The 27526-nt window shown below is 44.8% G+C and overlaps 1 protein-coding gene across 3 annotated transcripts in view; it reads left to right on the top strand.

Moving 5' to 3' along the window:
- The first annotated feature begins 307 nt into the window (after positions 1–307).
- Positions 308–27526, top strand: part of ATP9B (ATPase phospholipid transporting 9B (putative)) — a 250819-nt gene continuing 223600 nt past the window's right edge. The window contains exons 1-2 of one of the 3 annotated variants that reach the window (XM_049620339.1): positions 308–468; positions 20897–21070. In XM_049620339.1, the coding sequence (XP_049476296.1) occupies positions 353–468; positions 20897–21070 (290 nt within the window). In that variant the 5' untranslated portion in view covers positions 308–352. Of the gene's footprint in view, positions 469–20893; positions 21071–27526 lie in introns of those variants that run through there. The other 2 variants (XM_049620338.1, XM_049620340.1) reach the window with 2 other exon arrangements.

The raw sequence follows: 27526 nt of genomic DNA, 5'->3' as shown, positions 1-27526 counted from the left end.
CCGCTGGCGCGCCGGTCGCGCGGTGACGCCAACGGACACGGCGCGCGGGGGGGGGGGGGGGGGGGGGCGGAGTCTCGGGGCGCCACCGCCTCCGCTCGCTCCCGCGCCGCGCGGTGACGTCATCAGGCCGGGACGCGCGCCCGGACCTCCGGGCGCCGCCGCCTCCTGCCTTCGCCGCACGCCGTCGTCATCCGGCCCCGACGCGCGGTGACGCTATCGGGCCCCGACGCGCTGGGGGCGGGGAGAGACGAGCGGGCGGTGCCTCGGCCGGGTTGGAGCTGAGCGCACAGGGCGGGGAGAGGCAGCGAGTTGAGGTGGGGCCGGGGAGGGGCGGGAAGGTGGCGGCCGGAGCATGGCGGACCAGATCCCTCTGTACCCGGTGCGCAGCGCGGCGGCCGCGGCCCACCGCAAACGCGCGGCCTACTACAGCGCGGCGGGGCCCGGGTCGGGGGCCGAGTGGCCCAGCAGGTAACGACGGGGCGGACCTCCCGCTCGCCGTGGCGCTCCCCCGCCCTCCCCTCTCCCGCTCCCTGCCCGGGTGGGGTCCCCCTGCAGGTGCGGCCGGTCCCCGACTCCCCAGCCGGTCTGTCCGCGCACCCGCAGGCCGCGCACAGTGCTTCCGACTCCGGCACGCCGGGACTCTGGGAGGGCGGCCACCCGGTGGGGGGGGGGGGCTCCGGGATGCGCTGTCAGGCCCTCTGTCCCGACCCCGGGTGCCCTGGCGCCCATCGCAGACGGAGACCCCCCCCCCCCCCCCCCGTGCCGTTGCTGAGCTCTCAGCTGCGCCGGCGGGAAGTCACGCGGACGCTCCGGTGTTCGAACCTCCGGGCGTTACTGGAGAGATTGTGGACGTGACTCCTGTAACTTGTTCTTAGCGTCACAAATATGTACCTTCACGGGCAAGCACTATTCTCACAAATGTGGGACGTTTCGTTTTATTTGCAGACTACACTTTTTACTTAATCATGGGTTTACAAAGTATTTTTTGTTGACAAGAATTTTTGCTTGTAGCAATGGGAAACGGAAGTTCGGAAGGCTAAGTTGGTTAATGGGGACCACAGTTTAGGCTAGACTGAAAACCTACCCACCTTTCATTTTACAATGGAGGTCTCATACCCTAGTTGGTTTTAGCTCATATTTATTTCTTCCCTAAAGAGAAGAACACTGCATTTAATAAATGGTAGAGTTGTTAGAAAAAGAAGTGGAAAGAATACTGTTCTCTACAGTAAATGGAAATTTTATTACTGAGGAATTTTAGAAGCAATTAACTTTTAATACATAAGAGGAAGAAAACTGCATATTTCAATATCCAGTTGCTTCAGGATTCTAGTTTTAAGGTAGTTTTTGTTGCAGGCTGTTTGAAAGGCTATGACATACAGTCGAAGAACGTGTATTATAATGTTACAGAGCTGAATTGAATCTTGGTTCATTGACTTACTTGCTGTTTGATCTTACTTAAACGGAACCCCCATTTCCTGGGATGTAAAAGCGGGGACACTGGCTCTTACAGGACTGCCGAGAGTTACAGGGCTGTAAGGTGCCTGTGTCTGGTGTTTGTACCATTTCTCCTTTCCTCCCTCATATTACCTATGAGAGTAATCGCATTAGTAATTCTCCAAGTGGTCGGTTGTAGAAGATCATTATTTGGAAATATCCTGCTTATTTCACAATTGATTTCCATCATGGTTTGCATCTCCGTTTTTGGTACGTAGATATTTAGGATCCCTTCGTCTTCTGGTGGATTGTTTCTTTTATTACAACATATTCTTTGTCTCTGGTAATTTTCTTTGCTCTGAAATTTACTTCTGCCATATTGTGGTTTAATGTTTGCATCGTGTTCGCTTTCAACCTAAGTTGAATTTGAAGTGAGTTTCAAATTCTTTGTTGGATCGTGGTCTGCCACTAAGCAGTCTCAGTCTCTGTCTTTGGATTGTTGTATTTAAACTCTTTACCTTTAAGTTAATTGCTACCTTAGAGCTCAGGTGCTATTTTATTGTCTGTTTTCTGTTTCTCCTGATTCTCATTCCCCTTCTGTTTCTCTTCTTGCCCTCCTTTAGGTTACTTGAGCTTTTCTTGGGTATCTCCCCAGTGTTTTTGAGTGTAGGTCCTTGTATGTTATTGTGTTCGCTCTGTTGGGTATTGCAGTATACATACACAGGGACTTACCACCATGGTATGTTGGTATTAAGATTTTACTCCATGGAGTGAAGTGTATAAACCTTGCTTGCATTTTGGTCCCTTTACCCATTTCCAGCCCCCCCCCCCCACTTTAACTCATATCAGAAGGTGTTACACTTTTTGTTTATTTTTTTATATATATATTTTTTTAACGTTTATTTTTGAGACAGGGAGAGACAGCATGAACGGGGGAGGGTCAGAGAGAGAGGGAGACACAGAATCTGAAACAGGCTCCAGGCTCCGAGCTATCAGCACAGAGCCTGACGCAGGGCTCGAACTCACGGACTGTGAGATCATGATCTGGGCCGAAGTTGGATGCTTAACCGACTGAGCCACCCAGGCGCCCCTACACTTTTTGTTTAAATCATCAAATACAATTTATAAAACTCAGGATTATAAGGATAGTTCATTGTACGTACCCATGTTTTTGGTCATTCTGTTATTATTCATGCTATTTTGCTCATTTCCTTCCTGGTGTTCCAGGATTCTCTTTTTTCCCCCAATCCATTCTATTTGAGAAACTTAGTATAGACAATCTTGAAACGTCTTTCATCTTAGAATGTTTTCACTAACCCTTCATTCCTGAAGGGTAGATTTATTGGATATAGAATTCCTGGTTGACAGTTTTTTCTCACCACTTGAAAACTCTTGTTACATGTCCGGCTACCCTTCATGACTTCTGCAGAAGTTCACTGCCACTCGAATTGGGATCCCTACGGCCAGTGTGTTATTTGTGTCTGACTGCATTCAAGTTTTTATTTGTCTCTCATTTTTACAAGTTCAACTGTGATGTATCTTGTGGACTTTGAGTTTATCTTGGTTGGTACTTAGTTAAGCATTCTTAATCTGTTGGGGTTTGTTTCACCAAAGTTAGGGAGTTTCTAGCTGTCAGTTTCTCGTGTACTCTCTCTTTGGTTCCCCCATCTCCTCTCTCTCCTGCTGGTACTCAGATGATACAAATGTTGGACATTTGTTAGTGTTTCCTGGGCTGTTTTTCCCCCAGTTTCTTTTTTCTGTGTTCAGATTGTGTGCATTCTATTGATTTGTTCTCAAATTCCCCAATTCTGTCCTCTGTAGTCTTCACTCTTCTATTGATCCCATCCAGCAGTGTTGTACTTTCGCTGTTGTATTGTTCAGTTTTATAGTTTCTGTTTGTTTCAAGAGAGTTCGTAATTGATTGTTGAAGTGTTTTTTCTGTATGCTGCTTAAAATGGTGGTCACCTAATTCCAGTATCTGAGCTAGCCTCGGCTTAGGTGTGTGTTGCCTTTTGTAAGTCCCACTGTGAGTGTTTTGGTTCTCGTATGACTGATGGGTTTTGATTTTATCCCGGACATTCTGGCTGTTAATGTTTGGTTATACGTGGGTCCAGTTGTATCTTTTACTTTAGCAGGTGATCAGCCTGTTTAGATTTAGCCTATAGGTCCCGGCCTACATTTATGGGCTGTGATTCCAATGACAGTTTAATTTTGTGCTGTGATTTTTGGTGTCCTTGCTTTATGTGGTCCTACTGGGACTCTTATCCTCTCTGCTTATGCTGCTGAGAGGAAGAAGGGATTTCCCCAGACCCAGCGTCTGTTTGTAAGAGAAGGAAGTGTCAGGCCTTGTGACCAGGAGGCTTTGTTGGCTGGGCGGTGGTTGTGGTTGTACCTGTTCTGTGTGTGCCTGCTGGCGGTTCTGGGGCCTCTGGTTAGAAGAGTCTGAGCACCCCTGAGGCCAAATCCTTCCTGCTGGTGCCCCCCCCCCCCCCCTCCCGCCGCTCTGGTCTCTGGTGGCACAGGAGGGGGGTGGATTCAGGCTTCCTGGACTGGCTGCTTCTGAAGCGAGATTGCAGTTGGTGCTGCCTGGTTGTCCTGGTGAGAGAGGGGAACCTGAGGCCCGTGGGCACGGAGGGGCTTTTGAGGCCTCTAGGGTTCCTCTACCTGGTGCTGCCCAGATGCACCAGTGTCCCCTGATAGGACAGGGGAGTCTTAGGGCCATTTCCCACAGGCACTTGGTGATCTCTTGCTGCTGGTGGTGGACTCTCTCCAGGGGAGGAATGACCCTCCTGGGCTGCCTTTTGTTGCCTGGTTGGGAGTTAGGGAACACCAGGCCTAGGTCCTTCCTTCTGTCGGGTGGGCGCGTGTAAGACGTCCTGCCCCTGTGTTGTTTCTCCGGTCCTCTGTTCCAGAGCAGCCCAGCTCGCTTCCTCTTTACTGCTGCCTTTTCACCATCTGCCAGAGCACTCCTTTGGTTGGCTCTTGCTTTATTTCCAAGGTTTATGTGTGGACTTGGTAGGGGAGCAGGGAGAGATGGGTCTTAACCGGAAGTTGTGCTTTTACATTATTTTGTGAAGTTTGGTTGCGTTTTGTCCCGGGAATGTGTGTGCAGTTGAAAAGCTAAGTGGCAAAACGCCCAGAAGAAGGTGCTGTGGCTCTGTGCTCTGCTTACTCCCTTCTCCTTACCTCACCCCCCACCCCCGAGGCAGTTATTTCGGACTCTTGCGGCGGTTTCTGCTGGCGTTGAAAATCTCCATATTTCAGTGCCTGTGTTCCTTCCTGACTTTGTCAGCACCTGCATTTACTTTCTTGTGAGGCCTTGCATATCTCCACCCCAGCCGGGATGGAATTAAACGCCCTGCTGGCTCCTGTGGTCCCCTGCTCCCCTCACGGCACAGATTGCGCTTGCCGGTAGATGTGGGTGCAGCGGCGGTCAGATTTTACCCCTGACGCCTGGCCTTATGAGTTGGGAAATGTTCCCTTCTCTTCTACTTTCTGGCAGACATCGTATAGACTTGGTGTTGACTTCTTTAGACGTTTGGTAGAATTTCCCAGTGAAACCATCTGGGCCTGCAAATTGCTTTCCTGGGTGTTTCAATTTACAGACTCAGTTTCTAGGCTGTTCACGTGAGCCGTGTCACGTTGGGTGAGTTGGGATTGTGCCCTTTGAGGAATCGGTCCCTTCCAGAAAAGTCGCCGTGTTTGTGTGTACAGAGTTGTTGGCCATGTTCTCTTGCTGGCTTTGAGGTGGTTTCATTCAGATGGTGGTGGTTTGGGCTTCACTCCTCTTTGTGGGTTAGTCTTGCTAGAGATGTGATCTTTTCCAAGAGCCATCTTTTATTTTACTTATTTTTTTGTAGTTTTCTATTTCATTAATCTGTGTCTTACTTTTTCCTTCCTTTTCATTGCTTTAGGTTTATTTTTCTTATCTCATTCCTGTTTCTTAGGGTGGGAGTTTCGATTATTGATTGGAGACTTTTCCTCCTTTGAAAAAAAATTTTTTTTAAGTTTGTGTATTTATTTTGAGAGAGAGAGCAGGGGAGGGGCAGAGAGAGAAGACGACAGAGAATCCCAAGCAAGCTCTGAGCTGTCCGCACAGATCCCGATGTGGGGCTTAAACCCACAGACCTTGAGATCGTGACCTGAGCCGAAACCAAGTTGGATGTGTAACTGACTGAGCCACCTGGATGCCCCAGGCTTTTTTTTGACTAATGTTTGCTTGGCATATAATTTTCCATTATTTTACTTCCAGCCTACTTACGTTTGAGGTGAGTTTCTTGTCGTCAGCATATGGTGGGATTCTACTTCTTATCCACGCTGCCCACGTCTGTCTTACGCTTGACGTATTTAGAACATTTATGTTCACTGTCATGATTGATAAGTTAGGGCTGATATCTGCCATTTTCCTTTTTGTTTTCTGTGTTTTTGTTTCTTTGTTTTCTTTTTCCTGTTTTCCTGTGGGTTACTTGAACATTTTTTAGAATTCCATTTTGATTTACCTGTGGTGGTTTTCACTGTATCTCTTTGTATAGATACTATTTGGTGGTAGTTCTGGTGTTTCATTACCCATACGTGACTCATCGCAGTGTTCTGGGGTTGATATTTTATCTGTGTTAGTGAAGTGTAGAATCCTTACCTCATGACATCCCTTTACTCGTCTCTGCGGTAAAATGACGTATAAATTTTATATACGCAGAAGTATGTAAATATTTCCCTTTCGTGTAACTAAAATCACACATCAGTGTTCTAACTTTTGCTTTATTGCTCAAGCATAATTTAGAAGAATTAAAAGAAGGAATGCCTGTTGTATTGACCCATGTTTTTGCTATTTCTGTTATTCTCTTATTTTCTGAAATTCCTGAATTTATTTTATTATTTCCGTTTTAAGAATTCCTTGCTAGTCTTTAATGTAGGTGTGCTCGAAACAAATTCTCTTAATTTTCTTTCATCTTAGGAGGTCTTTCTCCTTCATTCGTGAAGGGTAATTTTACCAGATATACAATTTGGGGTTGACAGGTTTTTTTTGTATTTTTTTTTTAGCACTTGAAAAATGTTATGTTGCTTCTTTTCAGCCTCCATGATTTCTGATGAGAAATCCGATGTCATTTGGATGTTTCTTTTCCTGTGGGTAATACGTCACTTCTTACTGCTGTCAAGCTTTTTTCTTGTCTTGATTTTTCAGTAGTTTCACCATTATGGGTCTTTGCATAGATTTCTTCGGGTCTATATCGTTTGGAGTTCACATAGCATATTGAATCTGCGTGTTTATATCTTTGGTCAAGTTAGAAGTTTTCAGCCATTTTTTGTGTACTTTTGAGCCCCACCCTCTTTCGTGTCTTCTGATACTCTCTCTGGAGACAACTTTGGAGATCTTTTCTTGTCTCATATGGTCCTGAGTTTTCTGCTCTTTTGTTTTAAGTCCATTTTCTGCTTACATTGGGTGGTTTTTGTTGTTCACTTAAAGAAAGTTCGTTGGTTTTTCCTTTGTCTCTTCCATTCTGCTCCTGAACCCTATCCGTTAGGGTTTTAGATCTCTGTTACTGTATGTGTAGTTTCAGAATTTCCATTTGATTCTTCTTCATGTTGGTATCCTTTGCTGAAATAGTTGTTGGTTTTCATTTGCATCAAGTATGGTTTTTTTTTTTAATTTATTTATTTATTAGAGGGAGACAGAGCAAGAGTCGGGGAGGGGCAGAGAGAGAGGGAGGCACAGAATCGGAAGCAGGCTCCAGGCTCTGAGTTGTCAGCACAGACTCTGATGCGGGGATTGAACCCACGAACTGTGGGATCGTGACCTGAGCCAAAGTTAGATGCCTAACCAATTGAGCCCCCCAAACCCCCCAGTATGAGTGTTTTTTGATTGTATCCTAGACATTTTGGGTATTATGCTATGAGGCTCTGGATCTTCTGTTCTATTAGGCCTCCTCTGACCCCAGGACTGAGGGGCGGGGAGGTGGGATGAGGCCGTGTTGCCTTACAGCTGCCTCATGGGGTGAAAACCGGGTGTCCCTTTACTGGGACAGAGATGGGCAGAGATGGGTGGGGTCTGAGGCGTCCCACTGGGCTCTGCTGATGTCTCCTTGTCTGGGGAGGGGAGGAGTGCCTGTTTATTACACCTTGTGGCCTCCTCCAGTGTCTCCTGAGGGTCCTTTACCTCTGGGTTCCACTTGTCCTGTCATGTGCTGTGACAGTGGGAGAGATGGGCAGGAGGGACCAGGCTTTTCTTGGGGCTGTCTTAGGTCTGTGCCCGAGATTGTTTTCTGGCTGCTGACTCTCTTGTACACAGCATTGGGAGCTCCCGCTGTGTTGCTCCTGGGGTGTGAGGTCCCTCCTGGTCTGCCTCCTCCTCCCCCTCACCTGTCTGTGTGTGTCATCTCCAGCTTGTAGCTATGTCTGTTGGGGAGTTGGGAAGGGCTCTGCTCAGTCTTGCTCTGGAACTGAAAGGAAGGAGTAATTTTCCTTTGTTTTTTGTTTTTGTTTTTGTCTTTCCTCCTTGTATTTTAAAGTCATTCTTACTTATTTTTCATTCATTAATAGCTTTTCAGATACAGTTCACATACCATACAGGTCTCCCACTTCAAGCGTAAAATTCAGGGGCGCCTGGGTAGCTCAGTCGGTTAAGCGTCCGACTCTTGGTTTTGGCTCAGGTCATGATCTCACGGTTCGTGGGACTGAGCCCCATGTTGGGCTCTGTGCCGACATTGCGGAGCCTGCTTGGGACTCTCTCCTCTCTCTCTTTGCCCCTCCCCGGAAGGTGTGTGTGCCCTTTCTCTCTCAAAATAAACTTAAAAAGGGTAAAATTCTGTGTTTTAGTGTATTCACAGATAAGTCAGCCATCGCTGCAGTCAGTGTTGAGCATTTTTGTCACCTCGGAAAGAAACCTGGCACGCTGTAGCTGCCATCCCACTTCATCTCTAGATTTTCTTTCTTCTCTCTTCTTTTTTTGGTAAGTTTTATTTAAGTAATCTCTACATTTCATTTGGGACTCAAACTCAACGATCCTGAGATCAAGAGTCCCACACTCCTACTGAGCTAGCCAGGCACCCTGCTATAGATTTTGTTATTGCAGCAAACTATATTTAACAAAACTAACCGTTTTTAAGTGTACTTTTGACCTAATATGTAACAAATCACTAATTTCATACTTCAGAATTGGTAGATAGTTTAAGGTTTGTCTAGTATTTCTGTTTTGGGAAATATGTGTGCTGCGTATTAGAATGCAGCTAAAAAATTATATGATCTATAATATAAATTTTAGATTAAATAGTACAATCTAAAAATGATATAAATTTTAGATTAAATAATAAAATCTAAAAAACAGTTTAAAAATGAAAAGTGTAAATGCAGTCTTACATTTCCAAGAACAAAAGTTAATATTATGAGGTTTTTTTCCTCCACATAGGCAATAGAAAGCTAATTAGTTGTTAGAAAAACAGCTTTGGGGGGCGCCCGGGTGGCTCTGTCGGTTGAGCATTAGACTTCAGCTCAGGTCATGATCTCACGGTTCGTGGGTTTGGGCCCTGCATCCGGCTCTGTGCTGACAGCTCAGAGCCTGGAGCCTGGTCCGGATTCTGTGTCTCTTTCTCTCTCTGCCCCTCCCCGAGTCGTGCTCTGTCTCTCTCTGCCTCTCAAAAATAAAACTAATAAAAACAATTAAAAAAAAAAAAAAAGAAAAACAGCTTTGATACAGGCTTTTCTTGCTTTGTGAGCTTTAAAAGCCTCTTTCTCTGACCATATAAAAATATAATTTTGTGCTCACAATGTATAAGGAATTGTACTAAAGTATTTTAAAAGTTCTCAGGTTTTCTTTGGAGTGAAATAACTTTTATTTCATTATAATCAGACCAGTTTAGGACACAATATACTTGAAATATAGTGATGGCAAATCGTTAAAACTTGTATAGAATTTTTCATCCTGAGGTTTATATTTTATGAAAATTTCAAGGGGAAAAATTAGATGTGCTTTGAGTGTGGTTTAACATGTGTGAGGATGTTCCTGGTTGTTTTTGTTGTTTTGTCTTTTCAGTATGTTAGTAGGTGAATGAAATGCTGTCTCCCACATGTAGTATTCAACACTTCACTAGGAATGCGATCACTTGTTAAGATCATTTTTTTGGTAAACTAATGTGAAGCATCTATTCCTTCTTGTGTTATGTGTAGTTGGGTAAAAGTAAGGTAACTTTTAAATTTGTTAATTTGATATTTGTATTTCTGTCTCTTAAATGGTACCTGTGTTATTCACCTTATCTTTACAGTTGAATGAAGAAGGAATAACTTTGGACATTATTTTGTTTATCCATGTCTGTTAGTACCCTTTCCTTGCTTCTCTTTGCAGTGTGGCTTTTGGCCCTGCCTAGAGCCATTTGCGGTATTATAATAGTTAAACTTTAGTGTTTGAAAAGAGATTCATGCTGAGAACAGATGGCTATTGTCTGATTATCTCTAAAATATTAGCATGTTTCTTGATAGAGGCAACACAAATTTTTTTAATGCTAGTTTTCCCATTCTGAGTGTCTATACACAGTTTTCTCTGAATCTTACAAATTTTACAACTGTGATGATGATCTAAAAAATATCTTACGAGTTGTAAAGATGAAACTTCTCCTTTTCTGTGACAATTTACAACTGAAAAGGTTTTTTGGAGTATAGAATGACTCTTAAGATAGCATTTGTCAAAGTGCCCGGGCCTCCTTGGATCAGACACACACACATTCTTAAGGGTCTGTAGCTCACCAAGTTTATGAAGTTCTTTAAATCTGCCAGGACAGGAATATTTCGGTTGAATTTTCTGCAGTTGACAGTATTAGCATGAAGATGAGAGTGGATGATTGTGAAGGTCACAGTTGGAGGGGACTGAGTATGTATCCTGAGCCAACTGGCCCACTTATCTTTAAATTTCTAGATTGGCATTTCCTTAATATCGGGTATTGTAGCATTAACTCTAATTTAGAAGTTTGTTTCAATTTATGTATAGCATCTGTGTAATTTCTTACGTCAAGAAGTTGGTATTCGGTCTCTTATAGAACATCTTGGAAGAGGGATCGGTAGCTCCGAGGTGACTGTGTGTGTAGTTCACGTGAGGGGCGTCTCTTGGCTTGAGGGACCAGCGGGCCCTTGTCCTTGCTTGTTCTGTTGCCGAGGTCATGGCTTGCTTCTTGGGCACTGTTCCTTTCCTTTTTTTTTTTTTTTTTTTTTTTAAACTATTCCACTGTTTACCTCCTCCGCTAGTGTAGGAAGGGAAGACTGGAAAAGTCCCAATTTCTCAGTACTTCATACACTTTTGCTGCATATTAATGACTCATCAATGACACTTGAACTTGGAAGTTGTATTTGATGAAGGAAAAAGACGTTTCTTTATAGCCCTTTGCTGCTTTGTTTTTCCTACTTTATTAACGTGTAGGCAGAGGGGGCAGTGTCTATTTTTCTTCCAGAAGGTTTCAGCATTAGGCGTATTTTAATGGTTTCTCCCTTTACTAGCAGTTGGCTTCTCAGAAATGTTTCTCATCAAAATGGAAACAATAAGGCTGTTAGATGCTTAATGTGAGTTTAAGCTAGTTATTGTATTGACCTACTTTTCCTTTTCCTTAGATTCATGCAAATTACGTGCCTTCCAGCCCTTGAGTGTTTTGTTGAAAGTTCCTAATTTTTGTAAACCTTTGGCAGCAGCTCAGATAGCTGTCTCCACCTCTTAGTGTGGCAGTCCTCGTGGGTTTGGTATCATCTGTTCTGTCGTCTTTGTTCACTTTGTTTTTACTCGTTTTAAAAATATGTTTCCAGAATTATACTTAATTGCTGGAAACGTTGATTTTTCTTGAGTGACAAACCAATTAAGTGTGTATGACACTAGGCAACAAAGACACTTAAGATTTTCTGCTTATCCTGTCTCTGAAAAAATCCATTATTCATCGTCTTATTGTTTTTAAATACTGAGGTAAAATTTTCAATACAATAGGAAAATTGCTTTGGAAATGGAATAAATTGCTTGCCAGTTCAAAGGCTCCATTTCTGAAGTGGAGGTTACTAAACATGATGTTGCTTATATCCATTATCTTTCAGACTCATTGTACTACTTTTCTAGCATTAAACTTGATAAGATTGTGACTTTTGCTAAAATGCAACACAATCGCGGAAGGAACCTAATGAAAAAGACGAAAAATCTCATTTTGTATACTATATTATAATATATTTAAGTGGCGTTTTGAATTTTAATTGCATTATGTATAAATATTCATTTTCTAGTCGACTGTTTTAAAAGAAGGGATCTTATGCAGAAAATAAGAAAACAAGGAATTTTTCGGAGGAAACCTACTGGCCCTGTTTTAGGCCTGCTGCTTCACAGATGACCTGGGCTTTTGCCTGAGTATCTCAAGTGACCAGTCCCTTGTTGTGGGGATGTTCTGTGCTTGCTGCTTTGCTGCTTGGTGAGGCTGGGGGTGGGGGGTGGGGCGGCAGGTGCTGCTGCCTCTCCCCACTGTGCCCTTGACCTTCAGCAAGTGGCCTTCCGGATGTGTTTAACCAGGCTTAATCACCGATATTAAAGTTTTCCCGTGCTTCTTGGGTGTAGTTTTAAGCAGCACAGCACAGTAATGGTCATCTTTGTAGATAAATCTTGTATTCGTTTTTCATGTTTTCAGATATTTAAAGTTTACTCACATCACACACAAAAAAAGGCTTTCGATGCATTTTCACAAAGAGTTCTCCAGAGAAGTTGTTCACACCGACCAGCCATCGAGTGCCTGGTTATCCAAGATTGTTAGGAATGCTAAGTGTTAAGAATTAGTTTTTTCAATTGTTTTAATTTGCACTTTTCAAAAGCTCTTTTTGAAAACAAAATTTTTTCCTAGGTTGAAGATCTTCTTCCGAAAATTAAAGTGGAAGTCCCTCCCCTTGGCTTGCCTGGCCCGCAGTGTCCCTCCCTGGCCTTGCCCCCTCCAGTCCGGGGCCCTCAGGGCTCTGCAGCCCCTTCTGGGTCTTTCCGAGACCTGTGCTGTGTCTCCCGGTCCCCACACCTCCTTTGTTTTCCAGCGCAGCTCCCTTTGAAAGGAGCCAGTCACCGACGACCCCCCCCCCCCCCCCCCCCCGCCAAACTGAAGCTCTCCAGCCCTTGAACACGGGCCCCGCCGCCCCAGCCCCCGGAACCCTCTTGTGCCTCTGTCTGTGAAGTCCACTGCTCTGATCATCTTGTGGGTCTGGAGTCCTTCGAGGCTGGTCTTTTGGGTGTGGCTCCTTTCACTGAGCAGAATGTTTTGAAGCTTCATGTTGTAGCACGTGTCGCAATGTCCTTTTCTTAAGGCTGAATAATACGACATTATGTGGATAGAGCACATTTGTCTTGGACATTTGAGTTACTTTGCTTTTTATAGTAAAAATTTCCGGTATTAATTGTCTAAAACTAGGAATTAAGTGAATATGGGTGAAGTGCGTTAGACTGATGCCTGACAGCATCGGGTAAATGCTGGCTGCTGATTTCTCCTCCTTTCCTTTCCCCTCCTCTCAACCTTGAATTCCTACCTGGGCAGCCGGGAGGGCGGGCGGGCTGGCTCGCTCGTTTGCTCTCCTTCACTCAGTCTTCAGTTTCAGCACAGCCTCCCCTCTGCTTTCTCTTCTGACTCCCCTCCCCAGAGGGTAGGTGTCCTCGATCTGTAGGGGGAAGGGGGTAATCTGAGGATCCAGATGTTTCTCCGATCACTTCCTGGATCACTTCCTACGGTTACCTCTCCTCAGACCCACTTTGGAGGCCCCAGAGGTGTCAGCCCCGCCCCGCCAGGACCCTGAGGTTCCGGCAGCTCGGCTCTCCTGTTTCCTTGCCGCTGGGTGTAGACGCCTGCTTCCTTGGACCTGCGTGTTCACCGCCCACCCGTGTGCTTTCTAGCTTCCTGCACCTTGTTGGTACCTCTTGTTTTCCATTCACGCTCAGGCTTTGAAAACCTAGGTGCTGAAAGGAGACCGTGTATTTGATCTTCTGTCTTTACAGGAAACTTTTTACCCTTTTACGTGCGTATGTCTGTGTCTCCTCTTTCGGAAGCCGGGTGTTTGGGGTGTTCTGCCTGCCTCGCGCAGCAGACCGCCCGGAGCTCTGGCGGGAGTAACAGCGGCAACTACCTGGAGGCACCTGCTCTCTCTGACCGACTCCAGTTCCGCACTCGTGACAGACGGCCGTGCCCAGCTCGAGTGGCCGGCAGTCCTTCCCGAGCGCCGTGCTGGCCGTGCGACCTTCCGGCGTGCCGCGGTCATCCCTCACGCCCCTGCGGCCCCCGCTCAGTCACCCTCCCGGTGCCAGGTGACCGTCTCCTCAGCTGCCGCTGCCGTCCTTGTAGATTTACCGGTTGGTGCGCGTGAGCCCCTTGAGTCGGAGGCCGCGTCTGTTGCTGACCATCCCGTGTGGGTGCTCAGCATGGCCAGCTGGCTTGCAGAGCGTTTGTTCGTGTTCCTGTAATGATTCGGGGAGGTGACCTTCCTTGGGTACTCAGTCTGATGTGCTCTTCGTTCTCCAGTATTTTCAGACGTCCCATGGTTTTTATTTGTGACATTTAATTGTCGTGGGAGGAGGAGAAACATCTCGGCGGCTAGTGTTTGCTGAGGGTCCGCTCATCGTCTACTTAGTCTTACTCTCTGTTTTACGGTACGAGGGCCAGCGGTCTCCACATGTGCCAAGCGCCGAGTGTGGGTTCCCTGTGACACTTGACGTCTCTGTGCTGGGTGCCCCTGGGCGCCGGTGCGCCTGCCTGGGAGAGCCACAGCGGGGCTGCGGGGACTCTGCCGCCCTGCGCTCCCCGAGGCTATGCGGAGAGCAGGAGCGATGAGAGCCTCAGGGCACAGAGGGAACAAAATCCCGTCATTGGCTGCTCTGCAGTGGCATTCGTTCCGTTGCTGTGGTAAAACGATCACAAGTATAGTGGCTTGCAACAGATTTCTTCCTTCCCGCTTGGGTCGGCCAGGGCCGTCTGGTCTCCCACGGCTCCCGCAGGCTGTCGGCAGGCTGCCTCCCCCGTATAGGCCCTGCGGAGAGGCCCGGTCCATGCGGGTGGAGGGTAACGTCTTGTTTTCTTGCTTCAGATTGCCCCCACATGTTGAGAAGGTCTTACAGATCCGTGTGCGGAGGTGGGCCCTTCAGTAGCGAGTGTTGCCATTTCTGTGGTTGTGTTCTGTACGGCCCCGCAGAACCCCGCCGTGGTCAAAGTGCTCGCTGAAAATAGGGTTTACGGGCGCAAATAAGTTCGGGCAGACCACGGGGAACCTACCTTTTTTGTGACCCCGTCACTAACGAACGCACTCACGGTCCTGGTGACACTGGCTGAAGAGGCATGGCGAGTCCCTGGCCGCTGAAGAGGTGCTCCTGCAGCCCAGCACTTACGTGAGGAGGCCCAAGCCACCAGGGCTGCTGAGCGGTGGCCACGGGGAGCACCGCAGAGCGGGCACACGCAAGATGGGCCCAGCTACACTGATGGGGGGCAGCCTTAGCCATCGTTCGTAAGTAGTCGTGTAGGACCCCGTGTGATGGCAGAAGCAAATCACTGCCAGGACAAGATGTCATTTTCTGCCCCTTATTTAAGTGAAGTGTCACATGTATTCAGCCCCCGTCTGATGAGCTTGAGGTAAAATTGCTTCCAGTGTTTTTGGTACTGTTCTAGCACTCCTAGTGGTAGGAGTTTAAATTGCAGTTGGCAATTACATTTCACGTGTTCTAGAGCTTGTGACTTTATGGGACAATTATACAGCTCAGGGAATCTTTGAAAGAATTCACGTAAAAATGGGGAGAGAGTTCTGTGCACAGATATTTTCACTGAAACAGTATTTAGTGGGAAGTCCTGTCTTCTCTGTCCAACAGTAGGGAATAAATCAGTAACCTGTAACTCAGCAGTCTGCTTGCTGGATTATTTTCTAGTTACCAGATGTTAAAAAGATGGCACAAGAAGCTTAGGTTGCAGGTTAGCATTAGCCTTGTAGTCTAAGGACATCTTTTCCGTCATTGAATTCCACTTGTGCTTGGATTCTTGACAGCTGGGCACCTATTGCAAGAATAAAGTTTCCTGAAGGTCGAGGCTTCTGGAATATTTTGCCTTCTGACCTTTGCACTGAATGCTGGTAGGCAGAGTAGCGCCCGGCACCATCACTGCATGCCTGCCTGCGCACACACGTGCAGGTGTGAGAACGTCCACATGCACAAAGTTCCCTGAAGCACTGCTAAAAAGAGAGCTCATTTTGCACATGCGAAGCGTGTTACACGCTGTAGAAGATGTGTTTTAATAACATTTAGAGCAGAATGGAAATAATTGCACTGTTGCTGGATGTTCCCGATTATCTGGAGTAGCACTCAAACTTGTCATTCTTGTGAAAGCCTTCATTCCAGAACGTTGGAGAGTCACAAGCAGTCTAGAGAATGAAGATAGTAACGATGGTACAGAGGACAGCGTCCAGGGCACGACAGGTCTTGGACATGATGGTGGGAAGACAGATGGCGAAACCTGGATCCAAGAAACCACAGAAACGACACTCGGACGTCAGTTTGGGTCTTAAATATTTTTTCCTTGAATACATTTTCCCCAGTTGCTCATTATGATGGCTTTTAAACATATAGAAACATTAAAAGAACGTTCTTCTACATAGATTGAACAACAGTGAACGTTGTGCCTCGTTGGCTTTCTGTCTACACTGACCTGTTCTCAGTGCTCTGCAGGTAGGGCCCTTAGCACGGGCCTCCCCATGACAGGCTGGATTCTAGAGCCACAACACTGTTGTCACAGCCAAGGAAATTAACAGTAACTCCTGATATGGCGTCTGCAGCTCATTTCAAGTATCTTCTGTTGTCTCAATAATTTCTTTTCTCCCAAACTGGTACAATGCACAACATATCATTCACCATTTTAAAGTGCAGAATTCAATGGCATTTGGTATACCCCCAGGGTTGTATAGCCATCGCCGTCACGTGCTTCTAGAACATGGTGGTTTTGAGGAGTCCAGGCTGGTGTTTTGTAGTGCGTCCTGTGTCTGGACTAGCACCTCCTGGAGTTGGGCAGTGCTCTTGGTTTTGTGTACTTCTTGTCACGTGAAATTAGCCCCGGAACAGTGCTTCTCAAACAGCAGAGTGTGAGCGCTCCTGACGCCAGCTGTAGGCTGCTCGCAGAAGTTTCCCGTGTCTGGTGGTGGTCCGGGAATTTCTGGTCCTGACGCGACCCCATGTGATGCTGATGCTGTTGGCGTGGCGACTGCGCTTTGAGAACCACTGCTCTGGAGACTGACTAAATACAGTAAATGTGTTGGGGGAATGCTGGGTCTGCTTCGTGTTGTATCGCGTCAGCAGGCAGGTGTCAGGTTGCCGGGGGTGAGCGGTTCGGAGGGTGAGTCCAGGTTAGGGTGGAGATCTCTAGAACTTTCTGCAGTTCCTGAGTTTCCATTCCGGTTGCGAGGAATTTGTGGATGCTTCTCCAGCACCGTGGACTGTTCCGCTTTTTACCCCCCAAGTATTTGTGGATTTCCCAGATACGTTTCTGTCATTGATTTTTAAAAGAAATTTCTTTACGGTGAGAGAACATACTTTGTCTCATTTCAGTTCTCTTACATGTATTAGTTTGTATTGGGGCCCAAGATGTGGTCCGTGGGAGTGAGTGCTCATTGAGCACTCGAGGAGTATATTCTGCCGTGTAGGGCAGAGTGTTCCGTAAATGCCAGTAAGGGCAGGTACGCTGGTGGTGTTGGCCACATCTTTATGTCCTTTCTGATGTTCCATTTCTTCTGTCAGTAACCGAGAGAGGAGTTTGGAAGCCTTCGGGCAGTACTGAGGATTTGTCTGTTCCTCCTTTCGCTTATGTCCTTCATACTTCGTGTACTTTGAAACTGGTGGTAAGTGTGTGCACACTCAGGATTGCTGGAGCTTATTGGGGATTTGATCTTTTGTCATTATGTAATGTCCTCCTTTATCCTGGGCGGTTCTTCCATTTTATTTTTTTGATGTCTTCTTTGTTTTAAAGTACAATAGCTACTTTTCTTCCTTTGAAAGAGGGTTTGCATCGTATCCTTTTCTGTCTTTTTACTTTTAATCTTTCAACATTATGTGCCATTATATTTAAAACGTTTCCTACCTGTTCTGTTGAAGGGACACTCAGATCAATGGAACAGAATAGAGAACCCAGAAATGGACCCACAGACAAATGGCCAACTAATCTTTGACGAGGCAGGAAAGAATATTCAATGGAATAAAGACAGTCTGTCTCTTCAGCAAGTGGTGGTGGGAAAACTGGACAGTGACATGCAGAAGAACGAACGTGGACCACTTTCTTACACCATCCACAAAAATAAACTCAAAATGGATGAACGACCTAAATGTAAGAGAGGAAGCCATCAAAATCCTCGAGGAGAAAGCAGGCAAAAACCTTTTTGATCTGGGCCGTAGCAACTTACTCAACACGTCTCTGGAGGCAAGGAAAACAAAAGCAAACGTGAACTATTGGGAACTTATCAAAATAAAAAGCTTCTGCACAGCGAAGGAAGCAATCAGCAAAACTAAAAGGCAACCGACAGAATGGGAGAAGATATTTGCGAATGACATATCAGGTAAAGGGTTAGTACCCAAAATCTATAAAGAACTTATCAAACTCAACACCCAAAAGACAAATAATCCAGTGAAGAAATGGGCAAAAGACATGAATAGACACTTCTCCAAAGAAGACATCCAGGTGGCCAACTAACACATGAGAAAATGCTCAGCATCACTCATCATCAGAAAAATACAAATTAAAACCACAATGAGATACTACCTCACACCAGTCGGAATGGCTAAATTTGGTAACTCAGGCAACAACAGATGTTGGCGAGGATGCAGAGAAAGAGGATCTCTTTTGCACTGCTGGTGGGAATGCAGACTAGTGCAGCCACTCTGGAAAACAGTATGGAGGTTCCTCAAAAAATTAAAATTAGAACTATCCTATGACCCAGCAATTACACTACTAGGTATTTACCCAAGGGATACAGGTATGCTGTTTCGAAGGGGCGCACGCACCCCAATGCTTATAGCAGCACTGTCAACAATAGCCAAAGTATGGAAAGAGCCCAAGTGTCCATCGCTGGATGAATGGATAAAGAAGATGTTATACACACACATGCACACACACACACACACACACACTGGAGTATTACTTGGCAATCAAAAAGAATGAAATCTTGCCATTTGCAACTACGTGGATGGAACCAGAGGGTGTTATGCTAAGTGAAATTAGTCAGAGAAAGACAAATATCATATGACTTCACTCATATGAGGACCTTAAGAGACAGATGAACATAAGGGAAGGGGAGCAAAAATGATATAAAAACAGGGACAAAATATAAGAGACTCTTAAATATGGAGAACAAACAGGTTACTGGAGGGGTTGTGGAGGGGGATGGGCTAAATGGGTAAGGGGCATTAAGGAATCTACTACTGAGATCATGGTTGCATTCTATGCTAACTTGGATGTAAATTTACAAAATGAACTAAAAAATTATACACATCAGCACATCCAATATGAAGTTGGAAATCACAGAGAAAAACGTTGTGGTATAATTTTAAATTATAGGTGGATTTTGTTAAGCTACTTCGATAAAGGAATAATAAAATAACCAGCTATTCTCTTGCAGTGAACATTAAAAAAAAATAAAATGTTTTATTATTATTTTGTAGATAGTGATTTTTGTCTTGCAGGCAACATTTGGCAACGTCTGGAAACCTTTTTATTGTTGCGACTTAGGGGGGTGCTCCCACGGGCATCAAATGCGTAGAGCCCACGGATGCTGTTGAACATTCCACAGTGCACGTGACCGTTCTATCAGCAGAGAATTCTATGACCCCAAATGTTAATGGTACTGCTGTTGAGAAGTCCCACTGTACGGATTGCAGTATACATAGCTAACTTTTCACTGTTAGTATTTTACACTTAATGTAGACTGTGGGACTGCCCACTTCTTACAGTATGACTGTGATGTCTGTTCACATATTTTATGCTGAAGCCTTCACCGGATGATGTTATAACTGTCATTTCCCATCATCATACACGTTTTAAAGAATTTTGTGTTGCTTTTCATTCTCGAAATTGTAAGTTTCCTGTTTGTATCGTTTTCTTATCTCGAAACTTTCTTTAGCATTCTTTTGTCCTAGCTGCGATGGTGACGAATCCTCCGAGGTTTAGCCTTCATCTGAGAATGTTTTTGTTTTGCCTTCGTTCCTGGAGGATCTTTTTGCTGGAGGTAGAATTCTGGGTTGAGCCTGCTTCTGTTTCAACACTTGGACGTGGAGTCCTGGCCTCCGTCTGTGTCCACGAGATGTTCGTGGGTGTTGGAGCTAATGTTCTTCTAGACGTAATGAGTCCTTTTTCTCCGGCTGCTTTCAAGAATTTTTCCTTTATCTTTGCTTTGAGTAGTTTGGTTGCGATACGCTTTGTCTGATTTTCTTTGCCTTCGTCCTGTTACAGGTTTGCTGTTGTCTTTAAGTAGATTGTAGTATCGTCTGGCCCTCACTGAGGCCGTGGTTGTGAGTTTGGGTTGGTTTTATTTGTCTTCTGTAAAGTCTGTGGACTTTTTCAGTTTCGGCAACTGCCATTATCTCACAGGAACACAGAAGTCTGCTCTCTTATTTTTGAAATTGGGGTAACGCCTACCAAGAAGGCTTGACGTAACAGTAAATAAGATAGCATTTGTTGACTCTGCGTTACACTTTCTAACAAATTGTTGGTTCTCAAGGTAAGCTTTTATTTGTTGAAGACAAATGTGTCCGTGATTTAGGAAAGATAAAATGGACCTTTGACAGTAGGCTGCCTGTTTTTGGAATCAGAAGAGGATTGTTGGACTCTGAAAGGGATGCTGGCTAGGGAGGAAATTTAACTGAATAGAAAGTTTTAGAAAAGAGAATTAGAGAGACAGAATAAGTATAAGTGGGACATAGTATTCTTGCTGTGTGTGTCAAGTCTGACAACAAACCAGGGGCACCAGGTTCCTGCCTTGACCGTAAGACACCTGCGTAGGTCAAAAGTCACTTCCATGACTTTGATTGATGAGTGTAAAGTTGGTCAGATTTTATATCCTTTCAGTCTGGAACAGTATGGAGATGTGACCCGGACATATACATTTTTTGCTAATAGTAGTGTTTTAGATGATGGACTTTTTTATATTCCTGAATTGAACACCGTGAGTGGGTGGTACCGTCGAGCTGACCGTTCACCCTGATGACCGTGGGGGGCTCCCCTCACAGCACGGTCACGGCGGCTTCCTTGGGGAGCCTCTTCCGTTTCTGCTTACCCTGGCTAGGTAAGATTTTTGCAAAGGAAAGTCGCATCCGTTATTTATAACGGTTTGCCTGCGCTGCAGACAGCTTAGTTTGAGGAGTACAGAAAAGCGTGGTCAGTAAAGTTGGACCAGCTCGGGTCCTACATGATCCCCTCACTGTGACGGAAGCCTGCGTGGCCTGCCTCAGCACTCTGCTCTTACCTTTTAGCAGGTACCAGCTGGAAGATGAGTCCGCCCACCTGGACGAAATGCCACTAATGATGTCTGAAGAAGGCTTTGAGAATGACGAGAGTGATTACCACACGCTACCACGAGCGAGGACCGCGCGACGAAGGAGAGGACTGGAGCGGTTTGTCTGTGGAGGCTGGAAGCTCCTCTGTACGAGGTGTGGTATCTGTTGCTGCCTAGTGTCCCGGGCACCGGGGTTACAGAGTTCAGACATTTAAAAGCTTAGCTTCTAACGTTTATTTTCGTATCAAACTAAAGAAGACAGTCTAAACGAAATGACGTCATGGAGAGTGATAGCCATTAGAACCGGAAGGGGCCGGAAAGCCAAATTCACTTTTTTTATGGGTCGTTTTAATGCTTAGAAGATGGAGAAAATTAGCGGTTTTGTAATTAACGCATGGTAGAATCAGTTCTGGTGACCATATCAGCATTTACAGCTAAGTTCCCTTGTCTTCGTCTGTGGTTATCCTGTGTCCAAAAAGGCGGATGTGGGCCCGTAAAATGTAATGTATTCACACCGTAGCCGCCTGTGTGCGTTATTTGACTGGAATGCTTTGGCTTGGAGTAAGATTCTTCTGTTAATTTAACCAGAAGGAGATGAAGGCAAGGACTGCTTATACTTTAAACAGGTTCACTTGTGGTTGACATAAACTGCATTAAGTCTGCTCACCTTTGACTTTAGAGTCTGGTGTGTGAAACCACACTCTGTGTGTAGGACACTTTTGCCACTGACTGTCCTCCAGCCCTGGGGACAGGCAGGGCAAGATTACGGCTGGCCAATGCCAACATCACTTGAGCAGAGTGTGTCTAAGAAGTTACAGCTTTTTTAGTCTTTCTGTTCAAGGCTTGTGGTCAGAGCCTTTCTTACGGTCATGAACTTCTGTCCCTTTCCCCGTAAAAAGAATATACATAATTGTAGAAAGATATCTTATTTATCATCCTCTTTATCCCATTAGAAGTTTGCAGAAAGATGTTTTTTAAAAAAAAAAAATTTAATGTTTATTTATTTTTGAGAGACAGAGACAGTGTGAGTGGGGGAGGGACAGAATAAGAGAGAAGACACAGAATCTGAAGAGGCTCCAGGCTCTGAGCTGTCAGCACAGAGCCCGACGCGGGGCTCGAGCTCACAAGCCGTGAGATCATGACCTGAGCCGAAGTCGGACGCTCCACCCACTGAGCCACCCAGACGCCCCTTACAGAAAGATGTTTTTACAACTGATTTGATTTCAGTGTCAGCTCATGCAGCGGTCTTCAAACAGTGTTCCGTGGGCTCCCAGGGACTCCAAGGAGTCCCTCAAAGAGGTGGGCAGTGTCGAGTCAGGAAGTGAGCCCGGGCAGGATTTAGGCTTATCCACCCCCCTTTCCACTTCCACTTGGTGTCTGTCTTTTTCTTTCTTACCTCTTGTAAGCTTTTCATACGAAGAAGGAATTTCACGGCCAAACAAGGTTTTAGAAATCGCTGACTTGTGTCGCATTTTCTAGGTTAAATAGCCCGTATTCCTAGAGTGTTCTCTGTGGGCACTTACTAATTCTAGAGTTAATTTCTTTAGCAGTTGCAGAGCTGTGCAGATTTGTTTTGTTTTTCTCGTGTCAGTTGTGATGCTTTGTGCTTTTCAAGGGATTTATCTTTTTTCAAATATATAAATTCCTGCGATGTACGATGAATGAGGCTTTGTAGGGATGTCACATTTTTTTAATTCATGATATTGTCAATTTGTCTCTCCCTTTTTCCTAGTAATCTTGATAGAAGATTATCAGTTTTCTTTTTTTCAAAGAGCCAAACATCTGGTGGTATCTTTGCTTTTGAAATTTTAAACTTTGATCTTGAAATAAATCCTAACTTCTAGAAAAGTTGCAAGAATTGTACAGAGAATTCCTATATGCCTTTTGCCCAAGTTCACTAATTTTTAAGCTTCTGCCATGTTTATTCTACCATTCTCTTCACATCTTACCGTTATTTTCCGAGTCATTCGGACTAGGTTGCTTCTACATTCCTTTCTCTACGTCCGAGTACTTCGTCGTGCGTTTCGTAGGAGAAGGGTATTTTCCTCCATCCGTCACGCGGTGGCCGTGTTCAGATGTAGTGTCGGTACCGTGCCTTCCGTCTGCTGTCCCCATCCTGTCCTCCGTCGTGCACTTCTTCTCTGGGCTGGTGTGGCTGTTCAGTGGCATGTCTGTGCAGTGTCCGTTAATCCGGAACCGTCCTCGCTGTTGGTCTTTCGTTGTGTTGATATTTTTGAGACTGCGGATCAGGTATTTTGTATGTTTCAAATTTGGGTTTGTCTGAAGTTTCCTTGCTGTTAGATTCAGGTGAAATATTCTCTGCGAAGCACTGTAGGAGAGACACTGTGAACGTAGGCTGTTTGCTTCCTGTTTCATTGATTTCTGTCTTCCCTTCACTTTTTCTCATACTTTGAGTTTAATTTGCTGTTCTTTTTCTAGCTTCCTAAGATGAGCATTGCAGTTTTTTCTGTTTTAAAAATAAATGCATTTAAGTTTTGACACATGGTATTTTCATTATCATTTAGTTAAAAATATATAACGATTTTCCTTGTCATTTCTGCTTCCATCGATGCAATTTAGAACCATTCTGCTTAATTTCCAAACAGTCGGGAAGTTTCCTAATTATCTTTTTGTAATTGACTGTTGTCTTAATTCCACTGTGGCTGGAGAACGTACTTATGACTTTTTTAATTTCAGTCTTTGTAATGTGTTGAAACTTGCTTTATGATTCATCATATATGGACAACGTTAGTTAATTTTCTGTGTGTATTTGAAAAATAATACAAATTTTTTTAGTTGTTGTGTGTGTTGCTCTGTATGTCAGTGAGTTATAAGAGCTGATTGTCTTGGTCGAGTCCTCTGTATTCCCGAAGTTTGCTTGTTTATCAGTTACGAGAAGCTTGGGTGGATCTCTCAACATCGTTGAGGGTGTGTCTCCTGCTTTAAATGATGTCAGTTTTGCTTCATATATTTTAGAGTATGCCATTAGATGATGCAAGCGTGGGATTACTAACTTGCGTTGGTTTGGTCTTTGTCTCTGGTGGTATTTCTTCTATGCGTGCGTCTGTCTGACTTCAGTCCAATGATACCACCTTTATTTTTATTTTTTAGTTTTAATTCCAGTTAATTTACAGTGTTAGATTCGTTTCAGGTGTACAATGTGGTAATTCAGCCGTTCCACACATCACCCTGTGCTCATCGTGACGAGTGCGCTCCTTAATCTGCATCACCTGTTTCATGCCCCACCCCCACCCCTGGTGACCATCAGATGACTCTCTATTATGAAGTCTGTTTCTTGATTTGTCTCTTTCCCTCCCTCCCTCCCTCTGTCAGTACCAGCTTTCTTTGATTTGTATTTGCATCGTGTATAATTTTCTTTCTTTGTTTTATTAAAAAAAAAATCTTCTCTTTTGAAATAATGATAGCTTCACAGTAAATTGCAAAGATAGTAAAGAGGGTCCCACCCGCCCCCACCCAGTCCCCCCAGGGGTTGCATCTTACATCCCTGTAGTGTGGCGTCAGACGGGAAGCCGGCTGCGCTGTACCCGTGTGTACTTCACTCACTGTACTACACATGTGGGATCGCAAGGCCGCCAGGGCAGTAACGACGCAGACCCGTCCCGTCGCCACAGCTGTCTCCTGTGTGCTGCCTTTTGGGGTCCTGTTCCCTCCCCTGCCCCAGTCCCTGGCCTCTGGCAACCACTAGTCTGTTCTCTAGCTCTGTACGTTTAGTTTTGAGAGTGCTCTATAACTGAAACCATTCGGTGTGTGATTTCTGGAGATTGGCCTGTTCGGTCAGCACAGTGCCCTCGAGATCCATTCAAGTTGTGGGGTGTATCGACGACGGCGTGTTCCTTTTTATCGCCGGCTGGCATTCCATGGGATGGATGAATGTTTGACCACTTGCTGTGTAGAGCATGGAGATTGTTTCAAGTGTTTGGACGTTACCAGTAAAGCTGCTGTGAACCATCAAGTGCAGGTGTTTTGTGTGTGGACGTGTTTTCATTTCTCTGGGATAAACGTGCACGAGCACAATTGCTGGGCCGCATCCTAGGTATGTGTTTAGTTTTCTAAGAAACCGCTGGACTGTTTATATTTCCCAGACTGGTTGTGCCATTTTACATTCCCACCAGCAGTGTGTGCGAGATTCAGTGTCTCCATGTCAACATTTGTTGTCACTGTTTTTATTTTGGTTGCTGAAATATGTGTGTGGTGACGGCTCACTGTGGTCTTTGCGTTTTCTAAATGACTAGCGAGATTATCTTACTTGCCATTGTCATATCTTGTTCAGTAAGTGTTTCTTTAGGTCTATTCCTTTTTCTTCTTGGTTTTGTTTTATTTCTGTTGAGTTTTGAGAGTTCTTCATGTATTTTAAATTTTATTATTTTTTTAAATCTTTTGGTTTTTAATTTCTTTTAATGTTTATTCATTTACTTTTGAGAGAGAGAGAGAGCACAAGATGGGGAGGGACAAAGAGAGGGAGACACAGAATCTGAAGCAGGCTCCAGGCTCTGAACTGTAGGGCTCCAACCCACAAACCGCGAGATCATGACCTGAGCCTAAGTCAGACACTTAATTGAGCCACCCACGTGCCCCTTAAAGTTTTTTTTAATGTTTATTTTTATTTTATTTTATTTTATTTTGAGAGAGAGAGAGACAAACATGAGCAGGGGAGGGGCAGAGACAGAGGGAGACACAGGATCTGAAACAGGCTCCAGGCTCTGAACTGTAAGCACAGAGCCCGACGCAGGGCCCAAACCCACGAACCGCAAGCTCATGACCTGGGCCGAAGTCAGACGCTCAACCGACTGAGTCACCCAGGCACCCCAAACGTTTATTTACTTTTGAGAGAGACAGAGAGACAGACAGAGAGAGACAGAGTGCAAGTGGGGGAGGGGCAGAGAGAGAGGGAGACACAGAATCTGAAACAGGCTCCAGGCTCTGAGCTGTCAGCACAGAACCCTATGTGGGACTTGAACTCATGAACCACAGATCATGACCTGAGCTGAAGTCAGACACCCAACCGACTGAGCCACCCAGCCGCCCCCTTCTATATTTTACTTGTGAATCTTCTGTCAGCTAGGTTGGTTGCAAATATTTTCTTCCACTCTGTAGTTTATCTTTTCATCCTCTGAAAGAGTTTTTCCACAGATCCAAAGTCTTTGATTTTGATTGTTTTTCCTTTGAGCATTATGCTTTTGATGTCACAGCTGAGAACTTTTCACTTAGCCCTGTGTCTCAAAGATTTTCTTCTACAAGTTTTATAGTTTTTCTTCTTTTTAATTTTTTTAATGTTTATTTAATTTTGAGAGAGAGAGAGAGAGAGACCAAGCAGAAGTGGGGGAGGGGCAGAGAGAGACTGAGACACAGAATTCGAAGCAGGCTCCAGACTCTGAGCTGTCAGCACAGAGCTGGATGCGGGGCTCCAACCCATGAAACTGTGAGATCGTGACCTGAGCCGAAGTCGGCCGCATAAGCAACTGAGCCACCCAGGTGCCCTGATAAGTTTTATAGTTTATATTTAGATCCTTTTGAGTAATTTTTGTGCTAGGTGGGAAGTTTCGGTGGAGATTTTTTTTTTTTTTTTTTTTTTTTTGCCTATGTATATCCAGATGCCTCAGCACCATTTGTTGGAAAGAACATCCTTCCTTCCTGAATGGCTCTTGTACTGGTGTCACCAGTCTGTCGGCTGTCCGTGAGCGGGGCTGTCTGCTCTCTTTTGTTATCTGTACTGTCCGTCTGTTTGCCCTGCTAGTGCCCCTCAGTCTGGAGTGCTCTCTCTTCATCTAGGTCTTAAAAAGAGGCCAGTCGATTCCTTGTATTTTGTTCTTCTTTTTCCAGATTCTTTTAGCTATTCTGGTTCCTGTCCCTTTCCATAGACATGTTAGATAATCTTTTCCAATCTATAAAGTCCTTCCAGGAATTTTGATAAGGGATTATGTTTAATCTGTATATTAACTTGGGGAAATTGACATCTTTACTATGTTGAATCTTCTAGATCACAATTTACTTCTCTCCGTTTATTTAGAACATTGATATTTTTCTTCAGCATTTTATAGTTTCAGAACCCAGGTCTTATACATGTTAGATTTATTCCTAAGTCAGCCTCCTTCCTTCCTTCCTTCCTTCCTTCCTTCCTTCCTTCCTTCCTTTCTTTCATGTTTGTAACTGACATGGCATTTTATTTTATTCTAATTAATTATTTTATATTTTTATGTTTGTTTATTTTGGGGGCAGGGAGGGGCAGAGAGAGAGGGAGACACAGAATCCAAAGCAGACTCCAGGCTCTGAGCTATCAGCACAGAGCTTGATGCAGGGCTCAAACCCACAAACCTCGATATCATGACCTGAGCCGAAGTGGATGCTTAACTGACTGAGCCACCCATGTGCCCCATGGCATGGTATTTTAAATTTTGGTTTCCATATGTTCATTGCTGGTGTGCAGAACTAGAGTTGAATTTTGTGTTTGTCTTTTATCTTGCAACCTTGCTGAGCTTACTGTTAGTGCTAAGAGTGTTTTTTTGTAATTTTCTACATGAACAGTTATGTCATCTGCAAATAGAGACAGTTTTATTTCTTCCTTTAAGCCTGTATGCCTTTTATTTTCTTT

This window comes from Panthera uncia (assembly GCF_023721935.1).
Source record: "Panthera uncia isolate 11264 chromosome D3 unlocalized genomic scaffold, Puncia_PCG_1.0 HiC_scaffold_8, whole genome shotgun sequence".
In the NCBI taxonomy this organism is placed as follows: Eukaryota; Metazoa; Chordata; class Mammalia; order Carnivora; family Felidae; genus Panthera; species Panthera uncia.
This window is presented reverse-complemented; position numbering and strand designations above follow the sequence as displayed.